Below are 26,559 nucleotides of genomic sequence, written 5' to 3' on the forward strand. Positions count from 1 at the left end.
AGAGTCAGTTTCAAACAGAGAATGTTATCTAGGCTGCTGTAAGTCAAGTGGGGGAAGCGAGGCCTCAGTATGATTCAAGTACAACTTTGGCTGAGGTTTGACCAGCATTAGAAAGGATAATCAGTGCCAATTTCTTCAGGTGCCAAAGTCTGCGTCAACATGCCATGGGCTGGTATGTGTTGTGGTGCTAGCAGTGGAGCTGGAACAAGAGCCAGACGCAAGGTAAAAGTGGAGGGTCCACTTGGCGCTTATAGCGAACTGGTTGCTGGAATTCCAGGTGAAAGGCCTCTAAGCTCCTTAGGCCCTGAATGCACGCCAAAGGGCGTCGGCAGGGATCCAAAGAGCTGGAGCATGGCTGCCTGGAACTCTTCAATCTGATACAGAGTGCCTGAAGGGCCCGGAAACTCAGGTTGTGCCAGAACCAGCTGCGTAATCGGCTCAGAAGTTGGCTGACTGTGGGTGTGAGATCGAGATGGTGGTGCCACCCTCAAGCCTGTTCAGGTGAATGGAAGTGGCACAAGGGAGCAGAATCTCACATCAATGTCTTGTGTCTTTTACGCTTACATAAGGACATGGAGTGTGATGAAGACAGACTTCTGGACTGGCTCCAACTACTCTGGGATTGGACATAGAGCGGGACTTGGATAGACTCCATCGCGCTTCTAATGCTTGGTGAGAGGGTTTCTTGATGGCCTTGGGTCTCATCGACATGCAGTCTTGCATGCCTAGGAGTTTAGGCTTGACCACCAGCACACCTGATGGGGATCTGTCACAGACAATTGTTTGTGACACTCCCTACAGGGCTTAAAAGCTGTTGTTTTAAAGAGTGATATTCCTTACAGACTGTAGAATTTTAGTTGGGAAAATAGAGGTTAATGTCACCGAGAGACAGGAGGGAGGGGCAAAAAAAAGTGCGGGGAGTGGTACCTATATAGGCCTGCATGTCAGTGCGGAGCCGCAAGGCCCCACCTTCTGGCGCATAGCAGGACTACTGAAACGTTTTCCGATCCAGTCTGACACCTGGGTAATATTCAAAAGGTGACTAATTTTGCAGCGAGAAGTCTCAATCCGAAATGTGGGCTCAGAAAAAATGATCGAGAGACATTGAACACTTCCAGAAGAGAGAGAAAAAGTATGTATCTAAGTTTTAGGTTATCAGTGTCTAGGAACCTGTGTAGACACCAGTGAAAAAGGAATCATGATAGCTCAACACCTCATGGTGTAGCTCATATTTCTGATAAATGTTGATGTCTAAAATCGGGCCCGCGCTTGAAACGTTCTTGGATTGTCCAAGGCAGGAGAATATTGCAAAGAACAATTGTACTGACATTTACAAATGATACAAGTCTGGTTTCTTTACCTGCAATTTGCAGATACAGATTCAAATTATTTAAAAGTAGAATTCAGATGGAGGGTTGTCAATTGATTTAAGAAGATAATTAAGTGTAACTTATGGTATTGTAACAACCAGCACATTTGGGCGCCTCTGCAAAAGCAGTCCCTACTAGTAGGGGGCACTGGTTTAATCTGCTGTTTGTTATATTTCCAAGTGACCATCATGAAATGTTCATAGTGCTCTCCACATAGGGTCCTTGATATCCTGCTTTGGATTGGAGAGGAGAGTACTGTATTCTGCTGCTCAATAAAACGGAACCCGAATTCTGATCCTTTGATTGGTGATACAGCGATTTCTCATAATGGATACATTCCAATTGAGGTAGGAAACCAATGCGTGTTATTAAAAATAAACTCTGAGATGAAGTTAAATAAAACAGGTTACATTTATTGTTGTACAAAACAATGAAAATCAAACAAAGATCTATATGCCCTCTATTGCTGACATTCTCCAGTAAGTGCTTTAGTGCATGTAGTGACCCTGATGGTATGCCGCAGGAAGATAATAAATATTAGGGTATTGTGGTCCCCTCTAATTAGGTCAATGCCAAGAATCAACTGCAGCAGAATGATGGGATTGCAGTGCCAAACACAGTCCAATATGTATGACAGGGATCCTGGAGGTTCACTGGAAAGAGAAGCTGGTGCTAGGAAGGCCTCCACACCACTGACTGACGAACTTCAGGACATCCTGGCACTCTGGGCTGTGACTTGTCTGAGGAGAAAAAGGGTTTAAGACTTCATTATCTTTTTCATTGTTTGTATAGCTTACTAAATTCCAATATGAATCTATTAGTTCTTTCCTGCAATATTTAGCAGTCCTCCATTAATTTCCTTAAGCATTTCACAAAACATTCAGGGGAGGTAGTTTGTTTTTCAGTGCATTCAATGTTTAGGATTTAGGAGAAGAGCTGGAGTGCACCGAGGAGTGAGGCTGGTTACTAAGATTACCCACAATTTTGTAAGTAGGGATTCTGGGTAGAGCAGATGAAGCGGCAAACCAGGATTCGGTCAGGATTCCACAATTTGGTAATGTAAAGATCTGAACTCTTGGTCACAGATTTAGTGATCCTTTAGACCATATTTCTAACAAAACAATTTTCATGTATTGTTTATAGCTGGTTGAGTCCAGTGAATGTTAAATTAATTACTGGAGAAGCATGACACGGTCAGACTCTAATCACTAGAGGATGTTTTTCAGTTAAGTGGTCAAATGTTTTTTGGTTAGATTAACTGCTAACACAACCAGTGGCAGAGACAATGATTAGGAGGACTACAGCCAGAGGCCAGGCTGAGATACCAAAGCACTGTACAAAACTGGACCTAGTAGAGTCTAACCTTTATAAATGGTACCCAAAAGCATTTTTTCAGGTGAACTGAAAGGAACAGTTACTTACCTTTGATAACAATCTTTATGGTGGATACTCTATCTACCTGCAGATACCCAGGTGCAGAAAGATTACACCTTTGTAATAATAGCTCTCCGATGCCGGCAGATGAAGGCGATTCCATTGTGTTGCAGAATCCTGATGATGTCACTGGGGTCATATAGCCTACCACACTTGTGTCCGAAGGAAAATTCTACTTACCAGTATGCATCTGTTCTTGGCATGTAGAGCTGTAGATTTGTATACTTGTGCATAGATCACCATCTGGTGTTTGGCACGGATGTTTGTACTTTGTTTTTGTCTTGGAAGAAGTCTTTTGTAGTCACAAGTTAGGTGACTCCTCCTTAGGACAATAGTGCGCATGGGCATCGACTCATCTCCAGATTCTTTCATAATGGAGTTAGTAAGAAATAGAAAAGGATGTCCATGAGTAATGTAGCTAAGTAAGATAGGACTGGAACAGATAGAGGTATCCGGGGAGGTGGGTGGGCATATACGAACCTTCAGCTCTACATGCCAAGAACAGATGTATACTGGTAAGTAGCATTTTCCATTCGAGGCATATGAACTGTAGATCGTATACTTGTGCATAGGCTATACAGCAGTTACCTCCTTAGTGGTGGCTACCTGTATCTGTTGCAGTGGTTTGGAAAATTGTTCTTAATACAACCTGGCCCACACTAGCGTGTTGTTTTGCTTAAACGTCTACACAATAGTGTTTTGTGAACGTGTGAGGTGTAGACCAAGTGCTGCTTTGCAAATGTCATCTAGGGGAATGTTCCCTAAGAATGCCATAGATGCCCCTAGTTTACGTGTGGAGTGAGCCCTAGGGGAAATGGTTAAGGTGTGTTTGGCTTTAGCATAAGCATATTTGGATGCATTTAACAATCCACCTTGCAATCCCTGTTTTTGAGATATGATTGCCTTTATCAGGTGGGGAGAAAGCCACAAAAAGTTGTTTAGTCTTTTTAAAGGATTTTGTTCTTTCAATGTAGTAAAGTATTGCTCTTTTTACTTCTGTCTGTGAAGAGCTTGTTCTGCTACAGAGTCTGGTAGAGGGAAAATCACTGGGAGTTCTACAGACTGGTTTAGGTGTAAAGCAGAGACGACTTAAGGAAGAAATTTTGGGTTGTTCACTGACTCTTCTGAAAGTACTGGAAATGGTGGACCTACGTGTAATTATTCTTTTAAGTCCTTCCATAAATGCCTCGATAGCTGGTACCCTAAACAAAGACAAATGTCAGTTTTGGAGATAGGCTGCTATTGCCGCAAGATGTAGTCTAATGGATGTATACGCTAGGTTACATTGTTGTATATACAAAAGGTAAAAGATGATGTCTTGAATAGAAGCATCTAGTGGGTTGATTTTGTTATTTGTACAGTAAATTACAAATGTATTCCACTTTGCGGCATAGCAAGCTCCAGTGGTAGGACGTCTTGCCTCCTTAATGATGTTCACGCAGTCTGGCGGTAGATTAAGGTAGCCAAACTCAGGTGCCAGATCGCAAGGTTGAGTTGATTGGGATCTGGATGCCTCATCTCTCCATGGTTCTGAGTGAGAAGCTTGGGTGAGAGGCGTAGCTTTTGATGAGGAACTACTGATAGTTCAAGAGGGTTGTGAACCATGGCTGTCGGGCCATGTTGGAGCAATTAGGAACATTGTGAGGGAATGCTGGTTGAGTTTCCGAACCACTAGCGGAATGAGTGAGAGAGGTGGAAAGCGTAAGCAAATTTGCCTGATCAGTTCATCCATAGCGCATTGCCTTTGGACAATGGGTGTGGATACCTGGATGCGAAGCTTGGGCATTTTGCGTTTTGGTATATGGCGAACATGTCTATTTCTGGGTGGCCCCACATTTCAAAGAATGGAAGCAGAACTTGAGGATGAGGTTCCCATTGGTGGATCTGCTGTTTTTGGCGACTGAGTAGATGCACAATTTGATTGTGTACTATTGGGAGGTGTTCTGCACGGAGATATGTTTTGAGGAATGGCCCATCTCCATATGCTTTGAGCTAGGTGTGAAAGCTGAAGAGAGTGTATCCCCCTTGCTTTTGTATATAATACATTGCTGTTATGTTGTTTGTATCGCAATTTTGAAAATCATTTTGGATAAAGCCGTTACGATGGGTACCCTCACTGTAAGAGATCGTAAATACCTAACTCAACTTCATCCGAAATGTCCAAGTATACACATGCTACTGAAGATTCACAAAAACTTGCACCAACCTCCATTTCGCCCTATCGTATCTACCAAGAATTCTATACACGAGCCAACCGGGAAATTCATTGATTTGTACCTCCAAACCATCGTCAAAAGCATGTCAACTTATGTACGTGACACCACAGACTTTTTAAATCGACTTCAACAAGTGATCCTAGAACCCAATATCACGTACACTCTGGTCACTATCGATGTTTGTGCTTTGTACACATCAATACCCCACAACAGAGGCATTGAAGCAATCAAATTCTTCCTGTTGACTCACCCCATCGATGATGACTTGAAAGTTCTACTACTAGAGTTGATACAATTCACACTCTATCACAGCTACTTTTCCTGGAACAACGACTACTATTTACAGCTAGTTGGTACCTCAATGGGTAATTGCGCAGCGCCCAGCTACGCCAACCTTTTTATGCACCACATGGAACTGAATCATATCCTGAACAACAACAAATGGACCAAAAACATCCACACGATGTGGCGATACATCGATGATATTTTTTTAATTTGGATTGGTCAACCAGAGGAGATTGAAGAGTTTCTTTCTCACATCAATAATTTTGATGACCACATAAAATTTACTCACACCGTAAGTTCCACATGCTTACCTTTCTTGGATGTTCAAGTTACCCTGCAGGACAACACACTTGTGACAGACTTGTTCGTAAAAGCAACAGATAGAAACAATGCTTTATTCTTCACCAGCTGTCATCCTACATCTCTGAAGAGACACTTACCCTACTCTCAGTTACTAAGGGCCAAAAGAATCTGTTCTGATCCTGAATCTTATGAAATCTCCAAGCAAAAGATTCTTCAGAAATATAGAGACCGAAAACATCCCGAATCTTTCTTACTGACAGCCAAAACACGCATTTCGTCCAAGAATCGTCATGATCTTTTGACTCCACACATTGAACAAACCAGCCATCAGAGACCGGTCTTTGTGTCAAAGTACTCTACCAGAAGCATGACTATTAAAAACATCATCTTGAAAAATTGGGATATGATCCAATATGAACCTGATTTTCAGGGCATTTTCAACCATAGACCACTCTTTGCATACCAAAGGGCCAAAAACATCAAAAATATGTTGGAGTCTCGACCTACCGATACATCTACCTGTTTCATGGGCACCAGACCCTGTCAAAACTGTAGTCACTGCCATAATATCATCAAAGGAAACACTGTGAGTCATCCATCATCTGGCAAAATCATCAAACTCATGACCAACGCCACATGTGACTCCAAAAATGTGGTTTATCTACTTAAATGCCCATGCGGACTCCCTTATGTAGGGAAAACTGAGAGAAAAATAAAAGTCCGTTTGACTGAACATAAGACCACCATACGGAATAAGACCACGAAAGCAGCCCTTGCGGCCCACTTTACCGCACATCACCATAATGTCAGCCAACTACGGTTCCATGTCTTGGAGATTGTACCGTTGAGACTAGGCGTTGACAACAAAAAAAGACTCTCACAAAGAGAAACTGTCTGGATGAAAAGACTGGATACCTGTCAGCCGAAAGGCCTTAATGACTGAATCGAATATAGCTGTTTTCTTTGATACATATGTCCTTACTTGCACACTGTTCGCTTTCCTGTCTCCCTTGCTATTCCTACTCTTCACAGATCCATCCTGACTTACTACACTTTCTTTTCCGTTTTGTATCCTCCTACCCTTTGCTTTTCATTTTCGTTGTTCATTCCCGATATTAGCACCATATATTGTCATTCATTCTGCTTATTCGCTGGACTCGTTTTTTTCCTCACCCAAGATGGCTGCCCCTATGTGTCTGTCCTCTACTTTTATTCTTTGCCTTTCGCATCTTTATATTGAAATTTTGTACATTCATTCTTTTACTTCGTATATGTTCACGTAAACTTCTGTGATTTATATTTTATTTTAACAGTCTGTGTATTTTTTGTTCCCTCCGTTTTTTCTCGCTGTTCTTTCACCAACGTGAGTCCCTTGTTTGTTTCTAACTTATACGTCGTATCGTTCACTCTATCTATTTACTTCCGCGTCTTTCACTCGGAACGCTTACACTCTTGACAGCATGAGATACGCCTTTTCAGAACACGCCGGTAAGATTGCTTTCCCCACAGCCTTATCACACGCACGTTAAGGAGATTGATTCTCGCACTTCGCGGTTTGCACTTTTTGCTATAGACGCCTCACTAGCCCACTTCGTATTGTTTTGTCACCCTGATCATTTTAGTTCACCGACATTCACGTCTTCTTGAGCGTCATCTTTCACTCTGGGACCCCTGCACGTTTCATTAAGCACTTTACGTCTTAATTCCGTTCCCGCAGTCACTCGCCTCTTTTGTCACTCTTTCCCCGCATGCTGACCCACTGTCTATTATCGTTATTTCACTTCATTTTCGGTGCCAGAGATCGTTTACCTTCGTTGACCCACTGTCTAACATTGTTGTTTCACTTTATTTTCGCTGCCATGGATCGTTCACCTTCGTTGACCCCAACGTTATTTCTCACACCACCGCACAGTTCGATACGCTGTAGATTTCAGCCGTTTTCAATGTTACTACCTGTGTTTATGTACTTTCCCCGTGGAGGTTCTTCCACTTCCTGATTCGTTGTATTTTCACTTACAGATTGGTAACTTCCCCTGATGAAGGGCCTTAGTCCCGAAATGCATAGGGATACTGTTATTGCAATTGGATATTTTGGAAAATCATGAGATCACACGTCCCTTCGAATGAAGTCGCTATGATTATAATACGTGACTCTTCAAATAAATACATTACCATGGACAATTGATAAATAGTGATTGTTTCATATACTTTGTTGGCTACAATTCTAGAACTTTTTTTAGGAGATGTTTTCTCTACCTGGAGTGCCACTGGAAGTAGTGTAGGAGATTCCTACACTCCCTCAATTTTTCTGTTCAAATTCGGAGTCCTGACAGGCCAGGACGGACTCATTCCTTGGCACCCGAAGAATCTCACCACTCTCAGATCTAGTTGATCCTTGTTGAACTCATTCAAAGGGTGTGCCGCACTTTCACCCAATTGCTTATTTGTACCGACTAGGACAGTTTTGCTTACGAGGTGGAGTTGAAAATATTTTAACGCTAAGAAGATTGCCAACAATTCCAGGTCATTTATGTGGAGTTGTTTTTGTTGAGGGGTCCATATGCCCTGAATGGTCTGGGTTTGAAGATGAGCTCCCAAGCCGGTGAGCGATGCGTCTGTTGTTAGCACTATCTGTGGAACTGGGTCGAGGAACGGCCGCCCTTTGGAAAGGTTTTGTGTGTTCCACCAGTGCAGAGAGCGATGGGTGCGGTCATCTACCAACACCAGATCTGTTAGCTGCGCTTGAGCCTGGTTCAACTGACGTGCCAAACACTCCTGTAAGGGACGCATTTGGAGTCTTGCATAAGGGACGATGAGAATGCAAGAGGCCATCATACCGATTAACTGCACAAACACTCGCGCTGGTAGTGAGTGTTGAGGCTGAAATGTTTGTATTAGAGCTTTTATGGCACTTGTCCTGACTGGGTTGGGATCTGCTAGAACTTTTGAAGTGTCTTTTGTAGCCCCTAGATATTGTTTTATGCTTGTCGGTTGGAGGTGGGATTTGGTGAGGTTTACCATTAATCCCAAGTGATGAAGCAGTTGGATTGTTTTGTGTGTTGCACGCAGCTGCTGTGTGACTTGGCTTTTATGAGCCAGTCATTCCGATAAGGGAAAACATGAATGGGCGATCGTCTTTAGTGGGCTGCAACTACTGCAAGGCACTTGGTGAAGACTCTGGGTGCTGTAGTCACCCCGAATGGGAGGACCTTGAACTGGTAGTGTTGACCATCTACCACCAACCTGAGATACTTCCTGTGAGCGGGATGAATGGGAATATGAAAGTAGGCATCCTTTAAATCCAGAGTGGAGAGAAAGTCGCCCTGTTGAAGTAGTGGGAGCACATGTTGGAGAGAGACCATGTGGAAGTGGTCTGACTGAATGTAGAGGTTTAGCGGTCTGCGGTCCAATAAGGGCCTGAGAGAGCCGTCCTTTTTCGGGATTAGGAAATAGAGGGAGTAAACCCCTCTGCCTTGGTGAGACAAGGGGACTGGTTCTATTGCATGTTTTTGTAATAGAGAGAGAACCTCTTGTTTGAGAAGTGTTCGATGTTCCGTGGACAATAGACATTGTCTGGGAGGAATGTTGGGGGGGGGGGGGTTCTAGAGGTGAGTTCCAGGAAGTAACCATACTAGATAATTTGTCTTACTCGCTTGTCTGTTGTGACTGAATTCCAGACAGGTAGGAACTGCGAGAGACGTTCCCCGATGGGAGTGGGATGATCGTGGGGAAGTCACTGTTTGGTGGTAGGGGAGGTACAGTTATTGTTGCCACGACCTCTTCCCTTACCATTGTTGCCTCTGTAGCCTCCGTGAAAGTATCCTTTGGAGGACGTTTGAGCTCTTATAGGACGAAGAGGGATGTTTTGGGGCAATGATTTTGGAGCCAGCTCTGTAGAAGCAGCACTGAAAAGAGCCTCTGGTGGAAGGAAATTGTTAAGCCCCCATGGATTTAACAGTTTCCGTATCTTTTTTTCATATTTTTCTAAAGATATGTCAAAGGAGGGCCCGAAAAGATGCTCTTCATCAAAGGGCTGATTTAGAATTGTAGATTACACCTCCTGCTTGAATCCGGTGACCCGGAGCCAAGCGTGCATGCGCAACAGAACGCTAGTGTTAATGGTGCGGGATGCGGTATCAGCCACGTCGAGCGCACATTTCTTTGAGGTGTTTGTGATCAATTTCTCCTCTTGGGTAAGGTCGTTGGCCTTTTCTTTGTACTTGTCTGGAAGGTGTTGCATGAGCTTTTCAAGCTCGTCATAGTGAGCCCTGTCGTAGCTGGCCAGTAAAGCTTGGGCATTGACAATCCGCCAATGATTTGCAGCCTGTGACTCAATACGTTTTCCGAATGCGTCTATTAATTTTGACTGTTTATCAGGAGGAGGGGTTGTTGCTTGTACTCTGTGAGTTTGCCCTCTTGCGTGCATTAGACACCACAAGAGAATCCAAAGGGATCTGACCTTTAATGTAAATTGGGTCATTGGGAGCTGCCTTATACTTTTTATCTAGCCTGGTGTTGAGAATCCTGGCTCTGACAGGGTCTTTAAAAACTTCAGGGGCATGTTTGAGTATGCCTTTTAACATTGGCAGGGTGTGCATGGACTTTTGCGAGGGTGCAAAGGTTTCAAGTAAAAAGTCTTCCTCTAAGGGATCAGAATGTAATTGTACCACATGGTATTGGCCAGCCCTATTGATTAGTTGGGCGAACCCATTATTGTCATCTGGTGGTGATGGCCTAGATGAATAGAGGTCCGGGTCATTGTGTGGGTTGGGATTTGTATTGTAGTCATCCCAAGGGTCTACGTCATGTGGGATGGTATGTGCATCATCATCGCCATGTTCCTTTATTCCCTCCCTTGTCACTATGATCATCCTCAGTATCTGATGTTTGAGGTGAAAACGTATGTTGTGGGGAGTGTGCTGGGAAATTAGAATATTTGGATCAACTGGAGGAGGAGGAGGGGGTGGGGGTGTTAATACTCATCTCCTTTTGTTTCAAGGGTATTTCGGGTTCCTCTGAAGTGTCCAGTTTCCTCCTTTTTGGAGGTTTGGCGACAACTTTGCCAGTCTCTGGGTCAATAAAAAGCGTTTTTAGGTCTCGCCTGACCCAGCGCATGCGCTGTTCTGGCGAGACATTTAGTGAGAGCTAAAAAAATGCTACATGGCAAGCCTAGAACTACAGTGCATGTGCACAGGCACGCGCTTAAGAGAGGAGGCGCCAAATGGCAAACCTCATCATACTCATTAAGCGCCCAAGATCACTTTCACCCGCGATCACTTTAGCAGTGCCCCTTTGATGTTCTCGTTCAAAGAACATCAAACATCAAAGCAGCGCCCCTTTGATGTTCTCGTTCAAAAAACATCAAACATCAAAGAACATGTTGTGTTAATGCTTTGCTGCGCCCGTTTGACTTACAATGTGCTTTCTCTTTCCACAAACTCGATGTTTGTGTTCCTTATTTTTAAATGCTTTTAGTATTAATGAACAAGTTACTTACCTTCGGTAACGATATATCTGTAAGAAACAGTAGTTAGTATTAGATTCCTTACCTTAGAATATCCCCAGGCGTCAGTCTGGATCCGGAAACTTTTGCGTAGCAGTACCCCTGCGCGTCGGTAGGCGTCGCCTGCAGGCGTCCCCTGCGGCTCCGCGTCGTCGGCGTCGTGCGCCGTGATGACGTCGCTGGAGTATATAGACGCCACCTCCGCGCGCTGACGTCAGTTCTTTGCACACAGCTTTTCCGCGCCAGAACACGCAGAGCCATGTGAGAACTAACACTGGTGCCATTTGAAACTAGGGCCCTGAAAGGGATGTCCTTAACCCTAGGTATCAGTTCGCAGAACGGGGAGGACGGGTGGGGCGGTAAGGAATCTAATACTAACTACTGTTTCTTACAGATATATCGTTACCGAAGGTAAGTAACTTGTTCATCTGAAAGAAACAGGTTAGTATTAGATTCCTTACCTTAGAATAGATACCCCAGCAATACCAACCCCGGTGGTGGGTCTGCGAACCAATACAATCCTACACCAGAAAATCCTGGAGGACCGAACGGCCAAAGAAGCCGTCCCTCCGGACTTGACTGTCCAGGCAGTAATGCCTCGCAAAGGTGTGCAGCGAGGCCCACGTAGCCGCCTGGCAAATGTCCTGCAAAGGGACTCCCCGGCCCAGGGCAGTAGTAGCCGCCGTGGTGTGGAAAAGTAAATTTTGCCATGTTTTGTGTCCCTACGCTTCATCCATCATATGTTATGTGTGCATGACCAATATGCATATGTTATTCCCCATGCCTGATTAATGACGCAATTACAGTTGTGTCCACCTCTAGTATGCCATTTCCCAGTCTTCGTGAATACTACGAATATCAGGCCTATGTAAAGTAATGTTGCCACGATTCTTAGTGTGCACGTTATTCCATTATAATATCCCCGTTTCTAGGCCTCAAAAGGGCCCAGACCACAGATTCAGCTCCTGTCTCCTGAAAGCCTCGCTAAGGAGCGATACAGCCCCCACCTGTATCCTCGACCCTTCACTTACTTCCTGCCTCGCAGTGCCCGGTGCAGCTTGGCTCTGCCTCTTAGTCTGCCAAAAGTATGTTATAGTTCCAGTTATCAGTTCAGTCCTCCTCTTCTGCATTCCTAAGCTACTGAACTGCATCAATAGTTTCCGTCATTGTCTAGCCTTCTCGTCTCCATGTTAGAGAAATACTGTATTTAATGGTCATTTAATATTCTTCATCACGCACTACATGTAGAATAATGCATGGTCCAGTCCTAGAATCAAGTTAGCTTTTCCCCTCATGACTTCTAGTTTATATCAACATGTTCCCTAAACATCAGATACCAGATAGGGTTTAGGTACATGTCGCTCCGACCCTTCAGACTCTAGTCTCTGCTCCTAGCACAGAGTTCATAGCCCCCAGCTTCTCCTAGTAATACGTCATTGCCAGTTTTCGCGCACCATTAGGTTAGAGGTCCCGGCTCCTTAGGTAGCCCCCTCCAAAATTTCCGCCCATTCATGACATATTCTGTTACGTTTGCACCACATGTCTATGTATACGCCCAGTTACACCTCTTTTTACTGTTATCTCTCGCGACTGCTACGCGTTACGCCTTCTGCTCCACCCACTGCTACGCCTACTGCAATGTAATGCTATGTGTTTGCGCTATGTATATAAGTCAATGTTTTGTTATTGAATGTTAGCGCGCTCATCCCAGACCCAGCCCCGGCAGCTGCCGGGCCTTATTATCCTATTCCCATGCAGGTTGTCCTGATCCTGTCCTTATGCTGTAATAAACCTGCAGAAACTCCTACTACCTCGAATCTTGACTCTTATTTTATTGAGCTATCTGTTATGCTATAAGTCTAGTCAAAAATAGGGTATTATTTATTTATTTACCACATAATGGCGCCCGAACAGGGACTTGCCCTTTCCCCACGCGTCGGTGAAGCCACGCCGACCCCCTGACCCTCTGCAGTCGTGACGGAACCATACCGTGCACTGGCAGATATTTCTGCTCCAAGTATCCCTCAGGCCCACGGAGGAGACGGAGGAGGCGGTCCAGCATCCAAACGAGACGGTGGAGGAACGCGGCGAGTCCCGACCAGAGCCCAAGCCGAGAGTCCAAGGTCCGAGGTATCCGGAGGCCCACCCGTAACTGAAGTCCGAAGTCCGAAGTCCGTCGTAGTCCAGTCCCGTCCGAGGCTTTCCGTTCCGTGCTGCCCGGTGAGTACCATTGCTGGGGTAGTATCTAGACAGGACCAATCTAAATTGACTCCTGGTCCGTGGGTTGGTGGTACCCAAGCCCACAAACGAAGTGTTCACCTAGGTGGATACGGGTCTTGATGCGTTCCTTTATGGGACCGGTATGTTCCGTACTGTTACAGCAGTGCATCCAGTAACTCTAGTCTGTTCCGTTCTCGAGAATTCTGTTCTGTTTCTGTTTTCAGTATTTTCAGGTAGTATTCTGTTCGAACTGTTATGTTATGATATTGTTTAATGTATTTCCAATGTCGTGGTATGCCTGAATTGTTTTCCCAATTGTTATTGTTTTTCGTGTATTGTATTGTGTTCCGATTCAAGTTTAGAATGCCGCTCTTTTCCAAGTTACGTCAGTTAAAAACTAGAAAGGGTCTGTTAGAGGAAGCAGTTCCTGTCCCGCCTAGGGACAGTCCAGGTCATTTTATGTATCAGAAACATGGCATAAACGCCATAATGTATCTAGATTTATGGGTAGAGTATACCAAACAGTTAGAAGAAAAGTATAGATGGCCCGTATCGGGTACATGGGATGCCGAATGTATCATGCGAGTAGAAGAAGCATTATGGAAAAAGAAAGCCAGACAGTCACAGAAAGATGCCATCGAGTTATGGCGCAAGGAAGCTCATAAAAGAACGGAAAAGGAAGTCAGAAAGTCAGAGTTAAGTAGAGAATCCCAAGAACGAGCCCAAGAAAGAGAATTAATCGAGATAGGTGAACAAGTCAAAGCCGAACAGTCAGACAGACAGAGGCATGCCCTTATTAAGGGTATGTACCCTCTTCTTGCCGAAGGAGTGCCAAAAGCGACCCCAGAGGCATCCAGTAATTTCCCGCCACCATTAATTCCGACCAAGCTACGTCACAAACCGACCGCAGCTGATATTTTTATTTCGTCCTATTTGGACGACACAGTTCCCGAATATGCAAATCCTGTTCGTGCTCCGCCAGTCCCTGTAAATCAGGCACTTCCCGCTTCTTCAGACACCGGAGTACCTGTTACGGTAACCCCGGTCCAGTCTACAGTTCCATTTCCCACTCTGCCAGGACGTAGAGCCTCAGTAGACGACTCCAGTTTAGGGGCCGCAGGAGGAGCTACTCCTCAAACCCCGCCGCCACACAAGCGTTTATCGGCACTCGAATTACATGCACAAGCATCACAGCGTACGCCTAAAAGTAATAAGTCTGTCACAGAAATCAGGCAAGCCCTTAACGAATGTGTCTATGATCCAGTTCCAGGCGAATATACTATGGTTTTATATTCCTTACGTGTAAGGAGAGTGACCGAGTATCTAGTCACCTTGCCGAATATGAAAGAAGATCTAGACAGAATATATCGTTTCATCCGTACAGGGGATGATCCAGAAAGTATTGGCGAGATTATGTCTCAAAGGAAAGCCGAGATTCAGCTCATGATATTAAAGTTCCTGATCAATTGTCTAATAAGAGAACAAGATTACCCGTCTAAAGATCCCGCCGAAATGAGAATCCTGACAAGGTGGAGTGATAATATAGCCGAGGGTAAGCACAAGACCGTCAGTGCCATGGAGAGTATGTACAAGAAAATTCGTAAAGAAATAATAAGGTTACACGACCAGCGTAAAGCAGCACAAGTAAGCGAGAAAGAAAGTATCTCTGATCCTGATGAGGAAGAGAACGAGAATCCCGCCAGAATAGCGTATGTAGGAAAATCCAGATTTCCAGATCGCCATTTACGTCTAGAACCCAAGTCTATTTTTCAACATCTAGCACCAGAACAAGGTTCCCTAGAACAAGTATTTCAAGCTACCGATCACATTCTGAAATCACGAATCGGTTATAGCGAGTTAAGTACCATGCATGAACAAGAACTAGCCCGATCAGCAGTCCGATGGATTACTGATTCTACCACTTTTCCAGACGAAATAGTGGCACAAGTGTTTCTGAAATTGCCCCCAGCCGAGCAACGACTGGTGGGTATGTATATGATCCAGCACCTCATTACTCTGTATGAGGGTCAACATTCTGATCCAGGCCCGTTGCACGATATCCTGAACGAGTTACTCCAGTATAGATGGAGAGGTCTAGGTACCGATTTAGTTAGTGTCATTCTAGAACAGCGTCACAAGTATAGAACGTTTTTGAACCCGCATTTTGTTCATGTCTCACCCCCAGAAAGTAAATCATTCTACATAGACAGACAGAATCCGTTACGAGAAGTCCACCCAGTCCAAGGGGCGGGTGGCGTAATGCAACGAGTGTTTGTATACACTCCGATTTCAAAGATGGAACTTCTTGAAATGAAGAAACTAATTCCCTGTCATGACAAAGATCCAGCAGGGTTCCATAGAGAATTAAAAGACATGCTCCGTATGGGAGAATACACTTACCCAGATATCATTAAAATGTTAAAGGTCCTGTTACCCGCAGGGGTGTATGAAAAGTTAAAGGAAAAAGAATGGGAGGTGGGAGAGAAAAAGATCGATTGGGCAGTTCTAGAAGCTGAAGACAAGGCACGAGTACCAGGTACCGGTCTTGGAGATAAATGTAAAGATTTACCAGAATTATTGATTCAAGTTTTACCCAGATTATTGACAACTAGGAAGGAAGACTGGGATGCAATCTCAGCCTGTAAACAGAAACAAGATGAAGATATTAGTGATTTTTATTCTAGATTTGAGAAATGTTTCAGTATTAACAGTGGTCTCAAGACAAGTAGTGAGTCATACCCTCACCTTTTCGTTACTAAATTAGTCGAGAATTCAAGTCCACAAATTAAAAACCGAGTTTTGAAAGTCGAAAGCACCTGGCAAGCTAATACTCCGTCCCAGATGCTCCAGATGCTCCAGTATCACCAGAATAGAATCAGGGAAGAGCAAGAACACGAGAGAAAACGTATGAAAGACACGAAAATGAAAGTGCTAGTTGCACAATCTATTCCTCAAGACAGTCAGAAGAGGGGTCCGAATCAAGCCAGTCATCCTGCAGCTCCCGTTAAAGGGAACTGCAATTATTGTAAACAGCCAGGTCATTTTATAAACGAGTGTGCAGTTCTGAAACACAACATAGCTACTGGTAAGACTAAAGAAAGACCACGTCCGCCGAGACAAGAACAAGTTTCACAGACTCCTCAGTCACAGAATGCACCACAGACAGTTACAGTACCGCAGCCTATTGCTGCAACACAGCATGTTACATCGCAGATGTACCAGTATGCACAGTCTGAGTATCCAGAGTACCAGTCATATTCATGAAACAGCCTAGAGAGGGAGGTAGGCTTGCCTCTCATCGAGATACCTGTAGATCAAGAAGGTCCCTATGTTCACAGTCAAGTATTAGGGAAAGACAGAAAGTTCTTGATCGATACAGGGGCAAGTAGGACCACAATTAGTCATGCCGAAGTTCCAGGGGCTCCGCTCTCAGGCTCAAGAAATGTTTCCCTTGGATTTTCAGGAAAGCCAATAGTTAATGAAATATCTAAGCCAGTTACTCTAGAAGTAGGTCCATTGTCCCGTACTACTGATCTGTTACTTACTAAGTCATGTCCAGAAAATCTATTAGGTATTAAGACACTGAAAGAGTTAGGTGCAGTTATTTGCTGTTCCCCAGAGGGAATACGTCTGTTCCTACGTGACTTTAAGGGTCACTATGTATTACGAGATTTTGATTCAAGATTGTCTAATGTTCCACAGCATTTATGGGCGCAAGGTCCAACTGATGTAGGTTACATGCAAATCACACCCCATCGTGTGACTCTCAAACCAGGTGTAGTGTTACCCCGAATCAGACAGTACAGATTGCCACCTGAGGCTGTAGCAGCCTTATCCAAAATTATTGACGAGCTCATGGCTCAAGGAGTAGTTGTAGAAACTGACTCCAATGTATGCAATTCTCCGATCATTCCAGTCATGAAACGTACTGATCCGAATGCACCCCCAGTATATCGATTAGTGATTGATTTACGAGAGCTTAATAAATGTATCATTCCTCAGTACCCAGTTGTTCCAGACATCTCTTCCCTGTTAACAGCCATTGATTCCGAAGCCATGTTTTTCACTGTCATAGACCTCAAGAATGCATTTTTTAGTGTTCCAATTCATCCAGACAGCCAGTTTCTTTTCGGATTTTGTTTAAATGGAAGGAGCTATATGTTTACACGCGCTCCTCAAGGTTTCACAGAAAGTCCTAGTATTTACAGTCAGGCACTCAAGAGACAACTAGACAATATTCACATGCCAACTGACACTGCCCTGCTCCAGTATGTCGATGATCTACTGATCACAGCCCGTTCTGAACGTGCTTGCGAGCGAGCATCACTTGCAGTTCTGTATTTTCTAGCCGAGATGGGGCACAAGGTGTCACCTTCGAAGCTTCAATTCTGTGTCCAGCAAGTGGTATACTTAGGACACTTGCTGTCCAAGAGGGGTAGGCAGTTGACACCCGACCGTATCCAGGTAATAGCGAGTCTTCCCCAGCCCAGAACCCAGAAGGAGGTACGTGCTTTTATCGGCCTTACTTCTTATTGTAGACAATGGATTCCCCAGTATGCATTTCTAGCCAAGCCACTGATACAGTTAACGACACAGGAGGCAGCCGTATCGACTGTCCTCCCTTGGACATCTGACCATACACTTAGTTTTAACGAGTTAAAGAAAGCCCTATGTCAAGCTCCAGTTCTAGCTACACCGAACTACAGTAAGCCTTTTACACTTTTCGTTACTGAACGGGAAGGTACAGCATTATCTGTTCTCACACAAGATCAAGCAGGTCAATACAAGCCCTGTGCTTATTTTTCGAGCACATTAGATCCAGTCGCCCAGGCGTTGCCTGCGTGCCTCAAGTCAGTTGCAGCCACAGCACTAGCTATCAGACAAAGTGATTCCATAGTTTTAGGACATTCCTTGACAGTACAAGTCCCACATTCAGTAGAAGTTCTTTTAAACCGAACACAAACTCAGCACTTGACAATTGCACGTTTAACAGGTTATGAATTGACACTGTTCCAGCCACACATAGAAATCAGACGCTGCAACGTTCTGAATCCTGCTACACTGTTACCATTGGTTAATTCATATCTAGACCCACATGATTGTGTGGAAGTAGTTAACATTACGACGAAGCCAAGACAAGATCTGACAGATATTCCGTTATCAGATCCCGACCTGACACTTTATGTAGATGGTTCATGTATGAGAACTAGTACAGGAGAACTAGTCGCCGCGTATGCAGTGACTACTGACACTGAAGTTATCAAGACACACCGTATTGACACCCTGTCCGCTCAAGCAGCAGAGCTAGTCGCTCTGACACAAGCCTGTATACATGCCAAGAACCTGAAAGTTAATGTTTACACAGATTCACGTTACGCATTCGGAGTTGTACACGACTTCGGAGTGCTCTGGCAGGAGAGAGGTTTCATGACTTCTCATGGAACCAAGATTCAGCATGGTCTCCTTATTCAAGCCCTGTTAGATGCCATACATTTACCGACATCTATTGCTATCATGAAATGCAAAGCACATACGAAAGTCACTGACATTATTTCCCAAGGTAATGATCTAGCGGACCGTACAGCCAAGCTTACAGCACAGACTCCAGACATTCCAGTAAACATGACACATACTCCAGATCCGATTACATGCATGACAGTTAAGGACCCTACACAAGATGTCATAGATATACAGTTACATGCTACTCCCGATGAAATCAAGAAATGGTCTGAACAAGGAGGGGTTCAGACAGATCAAGGATGGTTAACGAAGGGTAGAGCCACATGGTTTCTCCCCGATTCTATGGTTCAAGTCATTATCAATACCGCACATAGTCCAGCACATTTAGGAGAAAAAGCTATGTTAGACAGTATCCAGAACATTTGGTTCAACAAGCATTTACGAGCTGCAGCCAAGCAGAAAGTCCGTACCTGTATGATATGTTGTCAGTTTAATCCAGGTAAAAGTGTCCCGGTGGAACAAGGTGGTTTCCAGCCCCCTGACCACCCTTTTGAGGTCCTCCAGATGGATTATATTCAGATGGAGCGATGTCGAGGTTTCAAGTATGTCCTTGTAGTTGTATGCGCTTTGTCCAGGTGGACAGAAGCATATCCAGTCCCAGATTACACAGCCGCGACCACTGCCAAGCAGTTGGTTCGTGAATTTTTCCCTAGATATGGACTCCCTAGAGTCGTATATTCTGATAACGGTCAGCCATTCTCCTCAGAGTTAATGAAGCACGTTTCCCTGTTGTTAGGGTACCAGTGGAAGTTTCATTGTGTACGCCATCCAGAAGCAGCTGGACTAGTCGAAAGGCATAATCAGACTCTAAAAATCCGCATTGCAAAAGTCTGTAAGGACAAAGGTGTGGACTGGTTAATAGCTCTGCCAGTCGCTTTATTTTTTATGCGTATGGTCGCACATTCCAGATCAGGTCTGTCCCCGTACGAGGTCGTATTCGGCCGCCCCCCTAACATGTGGGGTACTCCTAGACCCCGAAGTATTACCGATGTTTCATGTAATATGCTGACAGATTACCTAGCTTCCTTGATGTCTGCCCTCAACTCATGTCGTTCACAGGTTGCCGCCGCATTTCCAGACAATACCGAGGTGGCACCGCACGAGATCGTTCCAGGCTCCCTTGTGATGATCAGAAATTTCGACAGATCAAGTCCGCTGGAACCACGTTGGAAAGAGCCACGCCAGGTCCTCTTGACCACCCGTACTGCCGTCAAGTTGGAAGGCAGGAAGGGGTGGGTCCACCTTTCTCATGTAAAACTTTTCAATCCATTGAAATCAGTCTCCAAAAACATTTCCAAGGATTTCCAGGATTCAAAGGACTGCCAAAATATTGCTCTTAAGGACTGTCCCGCACAAGACATTATTACAACCCCTCCCTTGTTAGAGAAAACTCCGCAGCAGGAGTATAAGTTGAAGCTCAGGTCTAGTAAAATAAGTCAGTCAGTTTGATTGTATAAGTCCTCCCCTAGGTGAAACGGTTAAATTGTTTCTGACATGTATAAAATAGACCCCCATAGTGAGAGAGTCAGTCAAAGTTCAATCAAATGTATCGTTTTTCTGAGTTTCGTATTATTTCTCAGCATAATGATTTCCTGCACCAGCTACGCACTTTTCCTGTGTTTTCCAGTTCCTCATGTAAATATGTCTGCTAATGCTACAGTAGAGCACACGTTTAGTGATCTGCCTCCTCACGAATATTCATACCGCCTCGCTATGCGCAACAACTCATTTATCCGTATGTTACATTACTCACACCAGACCAGCAATGCCACTAATTGTTGGGTGTGTGGTCGACTCCCCCCTTTCCAGACACCGAAGGGAGTTCTGCCACTTTTTCCTTATCCATTCTCACACAATGGTTCGTGTGGAGCATGGTCCACGTTAACGTCATCCTCAACAGATATGTCTTTTCTTAACAGTACATGTTTTCCAGACAAGCAAGGTCTCCCCCACAGAACAGGTTTAGATCTAGAAAATGAAGTATATAATTTAGGTAATTATTCGTCGAATTTCATGGTCCTGAATGTTCAGTCTGATACTACTCCAGACTTACCTGCTATTTCAGTACTACCTGTCAAAGGCGAATTATGTGTCCGTAGTTATGGTTCCGTACATGTAGGTCATAGTGAATGTACTACTGTTATCAAGTATAGTGACAGTGGGAAATCTATTTTCAAAGCTTCACGTCATTCTTATTTTATTTGTGGTCAAACTGCATATGTCCGTCTGCCCCTCGATTGGGAGGGAACCTGTTACATTGCCTTCCTACTGCCACCTGTTTTCCTAGCCCCACCTGACTATTATAGGAATTCCTTCCTAGTACATACCAGACACAAGAGAAATCTCCCGATTGTCGATTATACTGAAACTGCTGCAGAGCAATTCATTGATATTGATAAAGGTGTGTTCCCTTATTTAGGCACAGTTGTAAACAGTAAGCTAATCCGTAGGCTAACAAGAACCCTTGAAGCAGTAGTAGATGAGACTGCCTCTGCTCTAGGTAACCTAACCGAAGAACAATCTGCTATGAGATTTGTCGTTTTGCAAAATCGTCTCGTCCTTGACGTCATACTGGCCGATAGGGGCGGGGCCTGTAGAGTCATCGGATCTAGTTGCTGCATTTTCATTCCAAATAACGCGCCGTCTGTTTATTCAGCTATAACCAGACTCCATAAAATTGCCCATCTGTTACACCAAGATCCAGGCACCTGGACATGGTCCGGTTGGTTCTGGAATGTAATTTCCGCATGGGGATGGAAAGTCCTGTCCTTTTTAGGTATTGCAGTAGCGATTATATTTAGCTGCTGCCTCTGTATACAATGTGGCCCTGCGATTTGCAGCATGTGTGCTACCTCTTGTATTCCTAGTCCCAAGCCCCGTTCTAAATCCCGTTCCAAGACAATTCGAGACGAGCAAATGGTACTGTATGAAATGATAGATGGTATCATGAAAATTGATGTTTCCTGATGGAAACGTAGTGACAAGGAGGGAATGTGGAAAAGTAAATTTTGCCATGTTCTGTGTCCCTACGCTTCATCCATCATATGTTATGTGTGCATGACCAATATGCATATGTTATTCCCCATGCCTGATTAATGACGCAATTACAGTTGTGTCCACCTCTAGTATGCCATTTCCCAGTCTTCGTGAATACTACGAATATCAGGCCTATGTAAAGTAATGTTGCCACGATTCTTAGTGTGCACGTTATTCCATTATAATATCCCCGTTTCTAGGCCTCAAAAGGGCCCAGACCACAGATTCAGCTCCTGTCTCCTGAAAGCCTCGCTAAGGAGCGATACAGCCCCCACCTGTATCCTCGACCCTTCACTTACTTCCTGCCTCGCAGTGCCCGGTGCAGCTTGGCTCTGCCTCTTAGTCTGCCAAAAGTATGTTATAGTTCCAGTTATCAGTTCAGTCCTCCTCTTCTGCATTCCTAAGCTACTGAACTGCATCAATAGTTTCCGTCATTGTCTAGCCTTCTCGTCTCCATGTTAGAGAAATACTGTATTTAATGGTCATTTAATATTCTTCATCACGCACTACATGTAGAATAATGCATGGTCCAGTCCTAGAATCAAGTTAGCTTTTCCCCTCATGACTTCTAGTTTATATCAACATGTTCCCTAAACATCAGATACCAGATAGGGTTTAGGTACATGTCGCTCCGACCCTTCAGACTCTAGTCTCTGCTCCTAGCACAGAGTTCATAGCCCCCAGCTTCTCCTAGTAATACGTCATTGCCAGTTTTCGCGCACCATTAGGTTAGAGGTCCCGGCTCCTTAGGTAGCCCCCTCCAAAATTTCCGCCCATTCATGACATATTCTGTTACGTTTGCACCACATGTCTATGTATACGCCCAGTTACACCTCTTTTTACTGTTATCTCTCGCGACTGCTACGCGTTACGCCTTCTGCTCCACCCACTGCTACGCCTACTGCAATGTAATGCTATGTGTTTGCGCTATGTATATAAGTCAATGTTTTGTTATTGAATGTTAGCGCGCTCATCCCAGACCCAGCCCCGGCAGCTGCCGGGCCTTATTATCCTATTCCCATGCAGGTTGTCCTGATCCTGTCCTTATGCTGTAATAAACCTGCAGAAACTCCTACTACCTCGAATCTTGACTCTTATTTTATTGAGCTATCTGTTATGCTATAAGTCTAGTCAAAAATAGGGTATTATTTATTTATTTACCACAGTGGCCCGAGTGGAATGGGCCCTCAGCCCAACAGAAGGCTCCTTCCGAGCCAAAGAGTAGCATGCTTTGATGCACAGGACGACCCACCGAGAGATGGTTCGTTTCTGTACCGCCCTGCCCTTCTTCTCACCCACGTAGCCAACAAACAGTTGGTCATCCACCCGGAACTGGCGTGTGCGATCCATATAAAATGAAAGCGCACGTTTTGGGTCCAGACGATGGAGCCGCTCTTCATCTTTTGAAGGATGCGGAGGCGGGAAGAAGGAGGGTAAGGTGATGGACTGCCCGATGTGAAAACCAGAAACTACTTTGGGCAGGAAAGAAGGCCTAGTCCCAAGAACCACCTTGTCAGGATGGACGGACAAGAAAGGAGGTTTAACAGAAAGAGCCTGGAGCTCACTCACTCTCCTGGCAGAGGTGATGGCAACCAGGAAGGCCGTCTTTAAAGTGAGAAGACGGAGAGGACAGGAATGAAGCGGCTCAAAGGGAGCACACATCAAGAATGTCAGAACCAGGTTCAAGTCCCACTGAGGCATCACGAACGGAACAGGTGGATACATGTGCGTGATGCCTTTCAAGAATCTCAGTACAATAGGGGACTTGAATAAAGATGGCTGATCAGGTAGCCTTAAGAAGGCGGAAAGGGCAGAAAGGTAGCCCTTGATAGTGCCCAGAGCAGAGCCCTGCTGGGCAAGAGAAAGAAGGAAGAGGAGAACCTCGGAAAGAGGGGCAGAAAGGGGATCCACAGCCTTTGCTGTGCACCATGCCACAAATCTGTTCCACCGGCAGGCGTATACCGACTTTGTGGAGGGACGCCTGGCTGCCAGAATCACATCACAGACTTCAGGAGGCAAGTCGAATGGCCTCAACTGTCGCCGCTCAATCTCCACGCATGGAGGTGGAGGCTGGACAGGTTCGGGTGGAGGACCGTCCCCATCTGCTGCGACAGAAGGTCCTCCTGAAGGGGCAGGCGGATCGAGGGACCGACTGACATGCTGAGTAGCTCGGGATACCAGTATCTTCGAGCCCAGTCCGGAGCCACAAGGATAACTTGGGCCCGGTCGCGCCTGATCTTCTTCAGCACTCTGGGCAGAAGTGGTATAGGCGGAAAGGCGTACAACAGACCGCAACTCCACTCGCGCCGAAAGGCGTCGCCGAGCGAGTGCCGTCTTGGAAACTCCAACGTGCAGAACTGATGACATTGCGCGTCCTCTTCTGTGGCGAATAGATCTAACCAAGGCTCTCCCCATTGCTGAAAGAGGCCGTTCGCCACGTCCGAGTTCAGACGCCATTCGTGATCCACCGAGCACCGACGGCTGAGTTCGTCCGCCCTGGCGTTCAGAGAACCTGCCAGGTGTTGAACCGTCAGAGTCACGCCCTGACGTTCCAGCCATTGCCAGAGGCGCAGAGCCTCCTGGCAAAGGGTCCACGACCCCACACCGCCCTGTTTGTTGCAGTACCACATGGCGGTGGTGTTGTCCGTGAACACCTGCACTACACTCCCGTTGACAAAGGGGAGGAATGCCTTCAGTGCTAGGCGAATCGCCCGCAGCTCCAACATGTTGATATGGAGCCGGGACTCCGCCGGAGACCAGATGCCTCTGATCTCCGCCTCTCCCAAGTGGCCTCCCCAGCCCTGGAGGGACGCGTCCGTCACAACTACGTGCTCCGGTTGGGGAAGGGAGAGGGATCTGCCCCTGACCCAATCGCGGTCCGTAAGCCACCACTGCAACTGTCTCGCAGTGCCCTCCGAGATCAGGACATGGTCGGACAGGTTGCCCTGATGCTGGGCCCACTGAAACTTCAGGTCCCACTGCAGAGCCCGCATCCGCCATCTGGCGTGATGCACCAGAAGGATGCAGGAGGCCATCAGCCCCAGAAGCCGCAGCGTCAACCTGACCGAAACCCGGGACAACGGCTGAAAGATGGGAATCAGAGCCTGAATATCCCGGACCCGCCGTTCCGGAGGATAAACCCGAAACTGCGCCGAGTCGAGAACCGCTCCGATGAAAAGGAGCTTTTGAGAGGGACACAGGTGTGATTTCGGCACATTGATGGAAAACCCCAGCTCGTGCAGGAGGTCTGCCGTCATCTGAAGGTGGTGGACGACTGTCTGGGGCGAGCCCGCCTTCAACAACCAGTCATCGAGGTAGGGGAAGACTGAAACCCCTAACCGGCGCAGATGAGCTGCGACCACCGCCATCACTTTCGTGAACACCCGTGGGGCGCTGGTAAGGCCGAATGGGAGCACGATAAACTGAAAGTGCTCGTGGCCTACCGTGAACCGCAGGTAACGCCGGTGGGCCGGCAGGACGGGGAAATACGCATCCTGCAAGTCCAACGCCACCATCCAGTCTTGTGGGTCTAGAGCAGCCAAGACCTGAGCCAAAGTCAACATCTTGAACTTCTCCTTCCGGAGGAAGCCGTTGACGTTCCGTAGGTCCAAGATAGGACGTAGGCCCCCTTTGTCCTTCTTGGGTACCAGAAAGTAGTGGGAGTAGCAACCACACCCTACTTCTGGCCCAGGAACGCGCTCGATGGCCCCCTTGGCCAAGAGGGCCGTAACTTCCTCCTGCAGAAGTGTCAAGTGGTCCCCCGACACACGGTGGTTCTGCGGTGGCATGGCTGGAGGAGTGGACTCGAAGGGGAGGGAGTAGCCCCTTCGGACGAGCTGCAGCACCCACCTGTCCGACGTAATCGTGCGCCAGCGGGAGTGGTGATGGCAAACCCTGCCACCCACTGGCGTCACATGGGCCCGAAAGCTCGGACTAGGAAGATTTGGAGGCTGCTGCGGGGGGAGGTGTGGACTGACCTCGCCGCTGTCCCCTACCGCCACCTCGGCGGAATCCACGGCCGCCACCGCGCTGTGGAGTCAGAGAGGGAATGGGGGTGGCGCCGCGCGGTGCCGGCGCCGGAGCCCCGACGCCGGCCGGAACCGACGGCGGAGTCACGGCGCCGCGCGGAGGCGGCACCACGGGTTGCCCCGATGGAATCGGCGCCGGAGAGGCCGGATGACCAGCCGGCGACGACCCTGAAGGGCCCAGCGGCGCCGGGGCCGGAGCCGCCGGCGGCGTCGGGGCCGGAGCACCCGGCGGCGTCGGGGCAGGTGCACCCGAACCGCTCGGGCCCCCAGACGGGACCGACGGGCCCGCAGGCGCCGTAGGCCCCGCCGGAGGAGACATCGCCCTCATAGCCATGAGGAACTCCTCAATCTCCTCGCGCCACGCGTCTTTCCCAGGGACCGACGGGTATGGGGCAGACGGCGTCGGCGACCCACGCGGGGCCGCGGGGGTGGGGCCACCCGAACCCCCGGCCGCATCACGCGGGCGTCGGGGGTACGATGACGACGCCCCGACTTCTTGCGCTTACCTGAGGAACCGGAGGAATGGTGGCGACTCCCGGAGCGCTCATGGCGGCTCCGCGATCGTTCTCTCGACTGCTCCCTCTACCTCCGACCGGACCGGGACCGTTCTCGACGCGGGGCCGACACCCGGAGCTCGAGCAGCT

General features: G+C 46.7%; 1 protein-coding gene across 1 annotated transcript in view; it reads right to left on the bottom strand.

The window, feature by feature from the left end:
• Positions 1–1,762: 1,762 nt before the first annotated feature.
• Positions 1,763–26,559, bottom strand: part of IFT172 (intraflagellar transport 172) — a 1,142,656-nt gene continuing 1,117,859 nt past the window's right edge. Inside the window, exon 48 of the mRNA XM_078650113.1 lies at positions 1,763–2,110. Within this exon, the coding sequence (XP_078506239.1) occupies positions 2,021–2,110 (90 nt within the window). The 3' untranslated portion in view covers positions 1,763–2,020. The remainder of the gene's footprint in view (positions 2,111–26,559) is intronic.

Source organism: Lissotriton helveticus, chromosome 6 (assembly GCF_964261635.1).
Source record: "Lissotriton helveticus chromosome 6, aLisHel1.1, whole genome shotgun sequence".
Taxonomy (NCBI): Eukaryota; Metazoa; Chordata; class Amphibia; order Caudata; family Salamandridae; genus Lissotriton; species Lissotriton helveticus.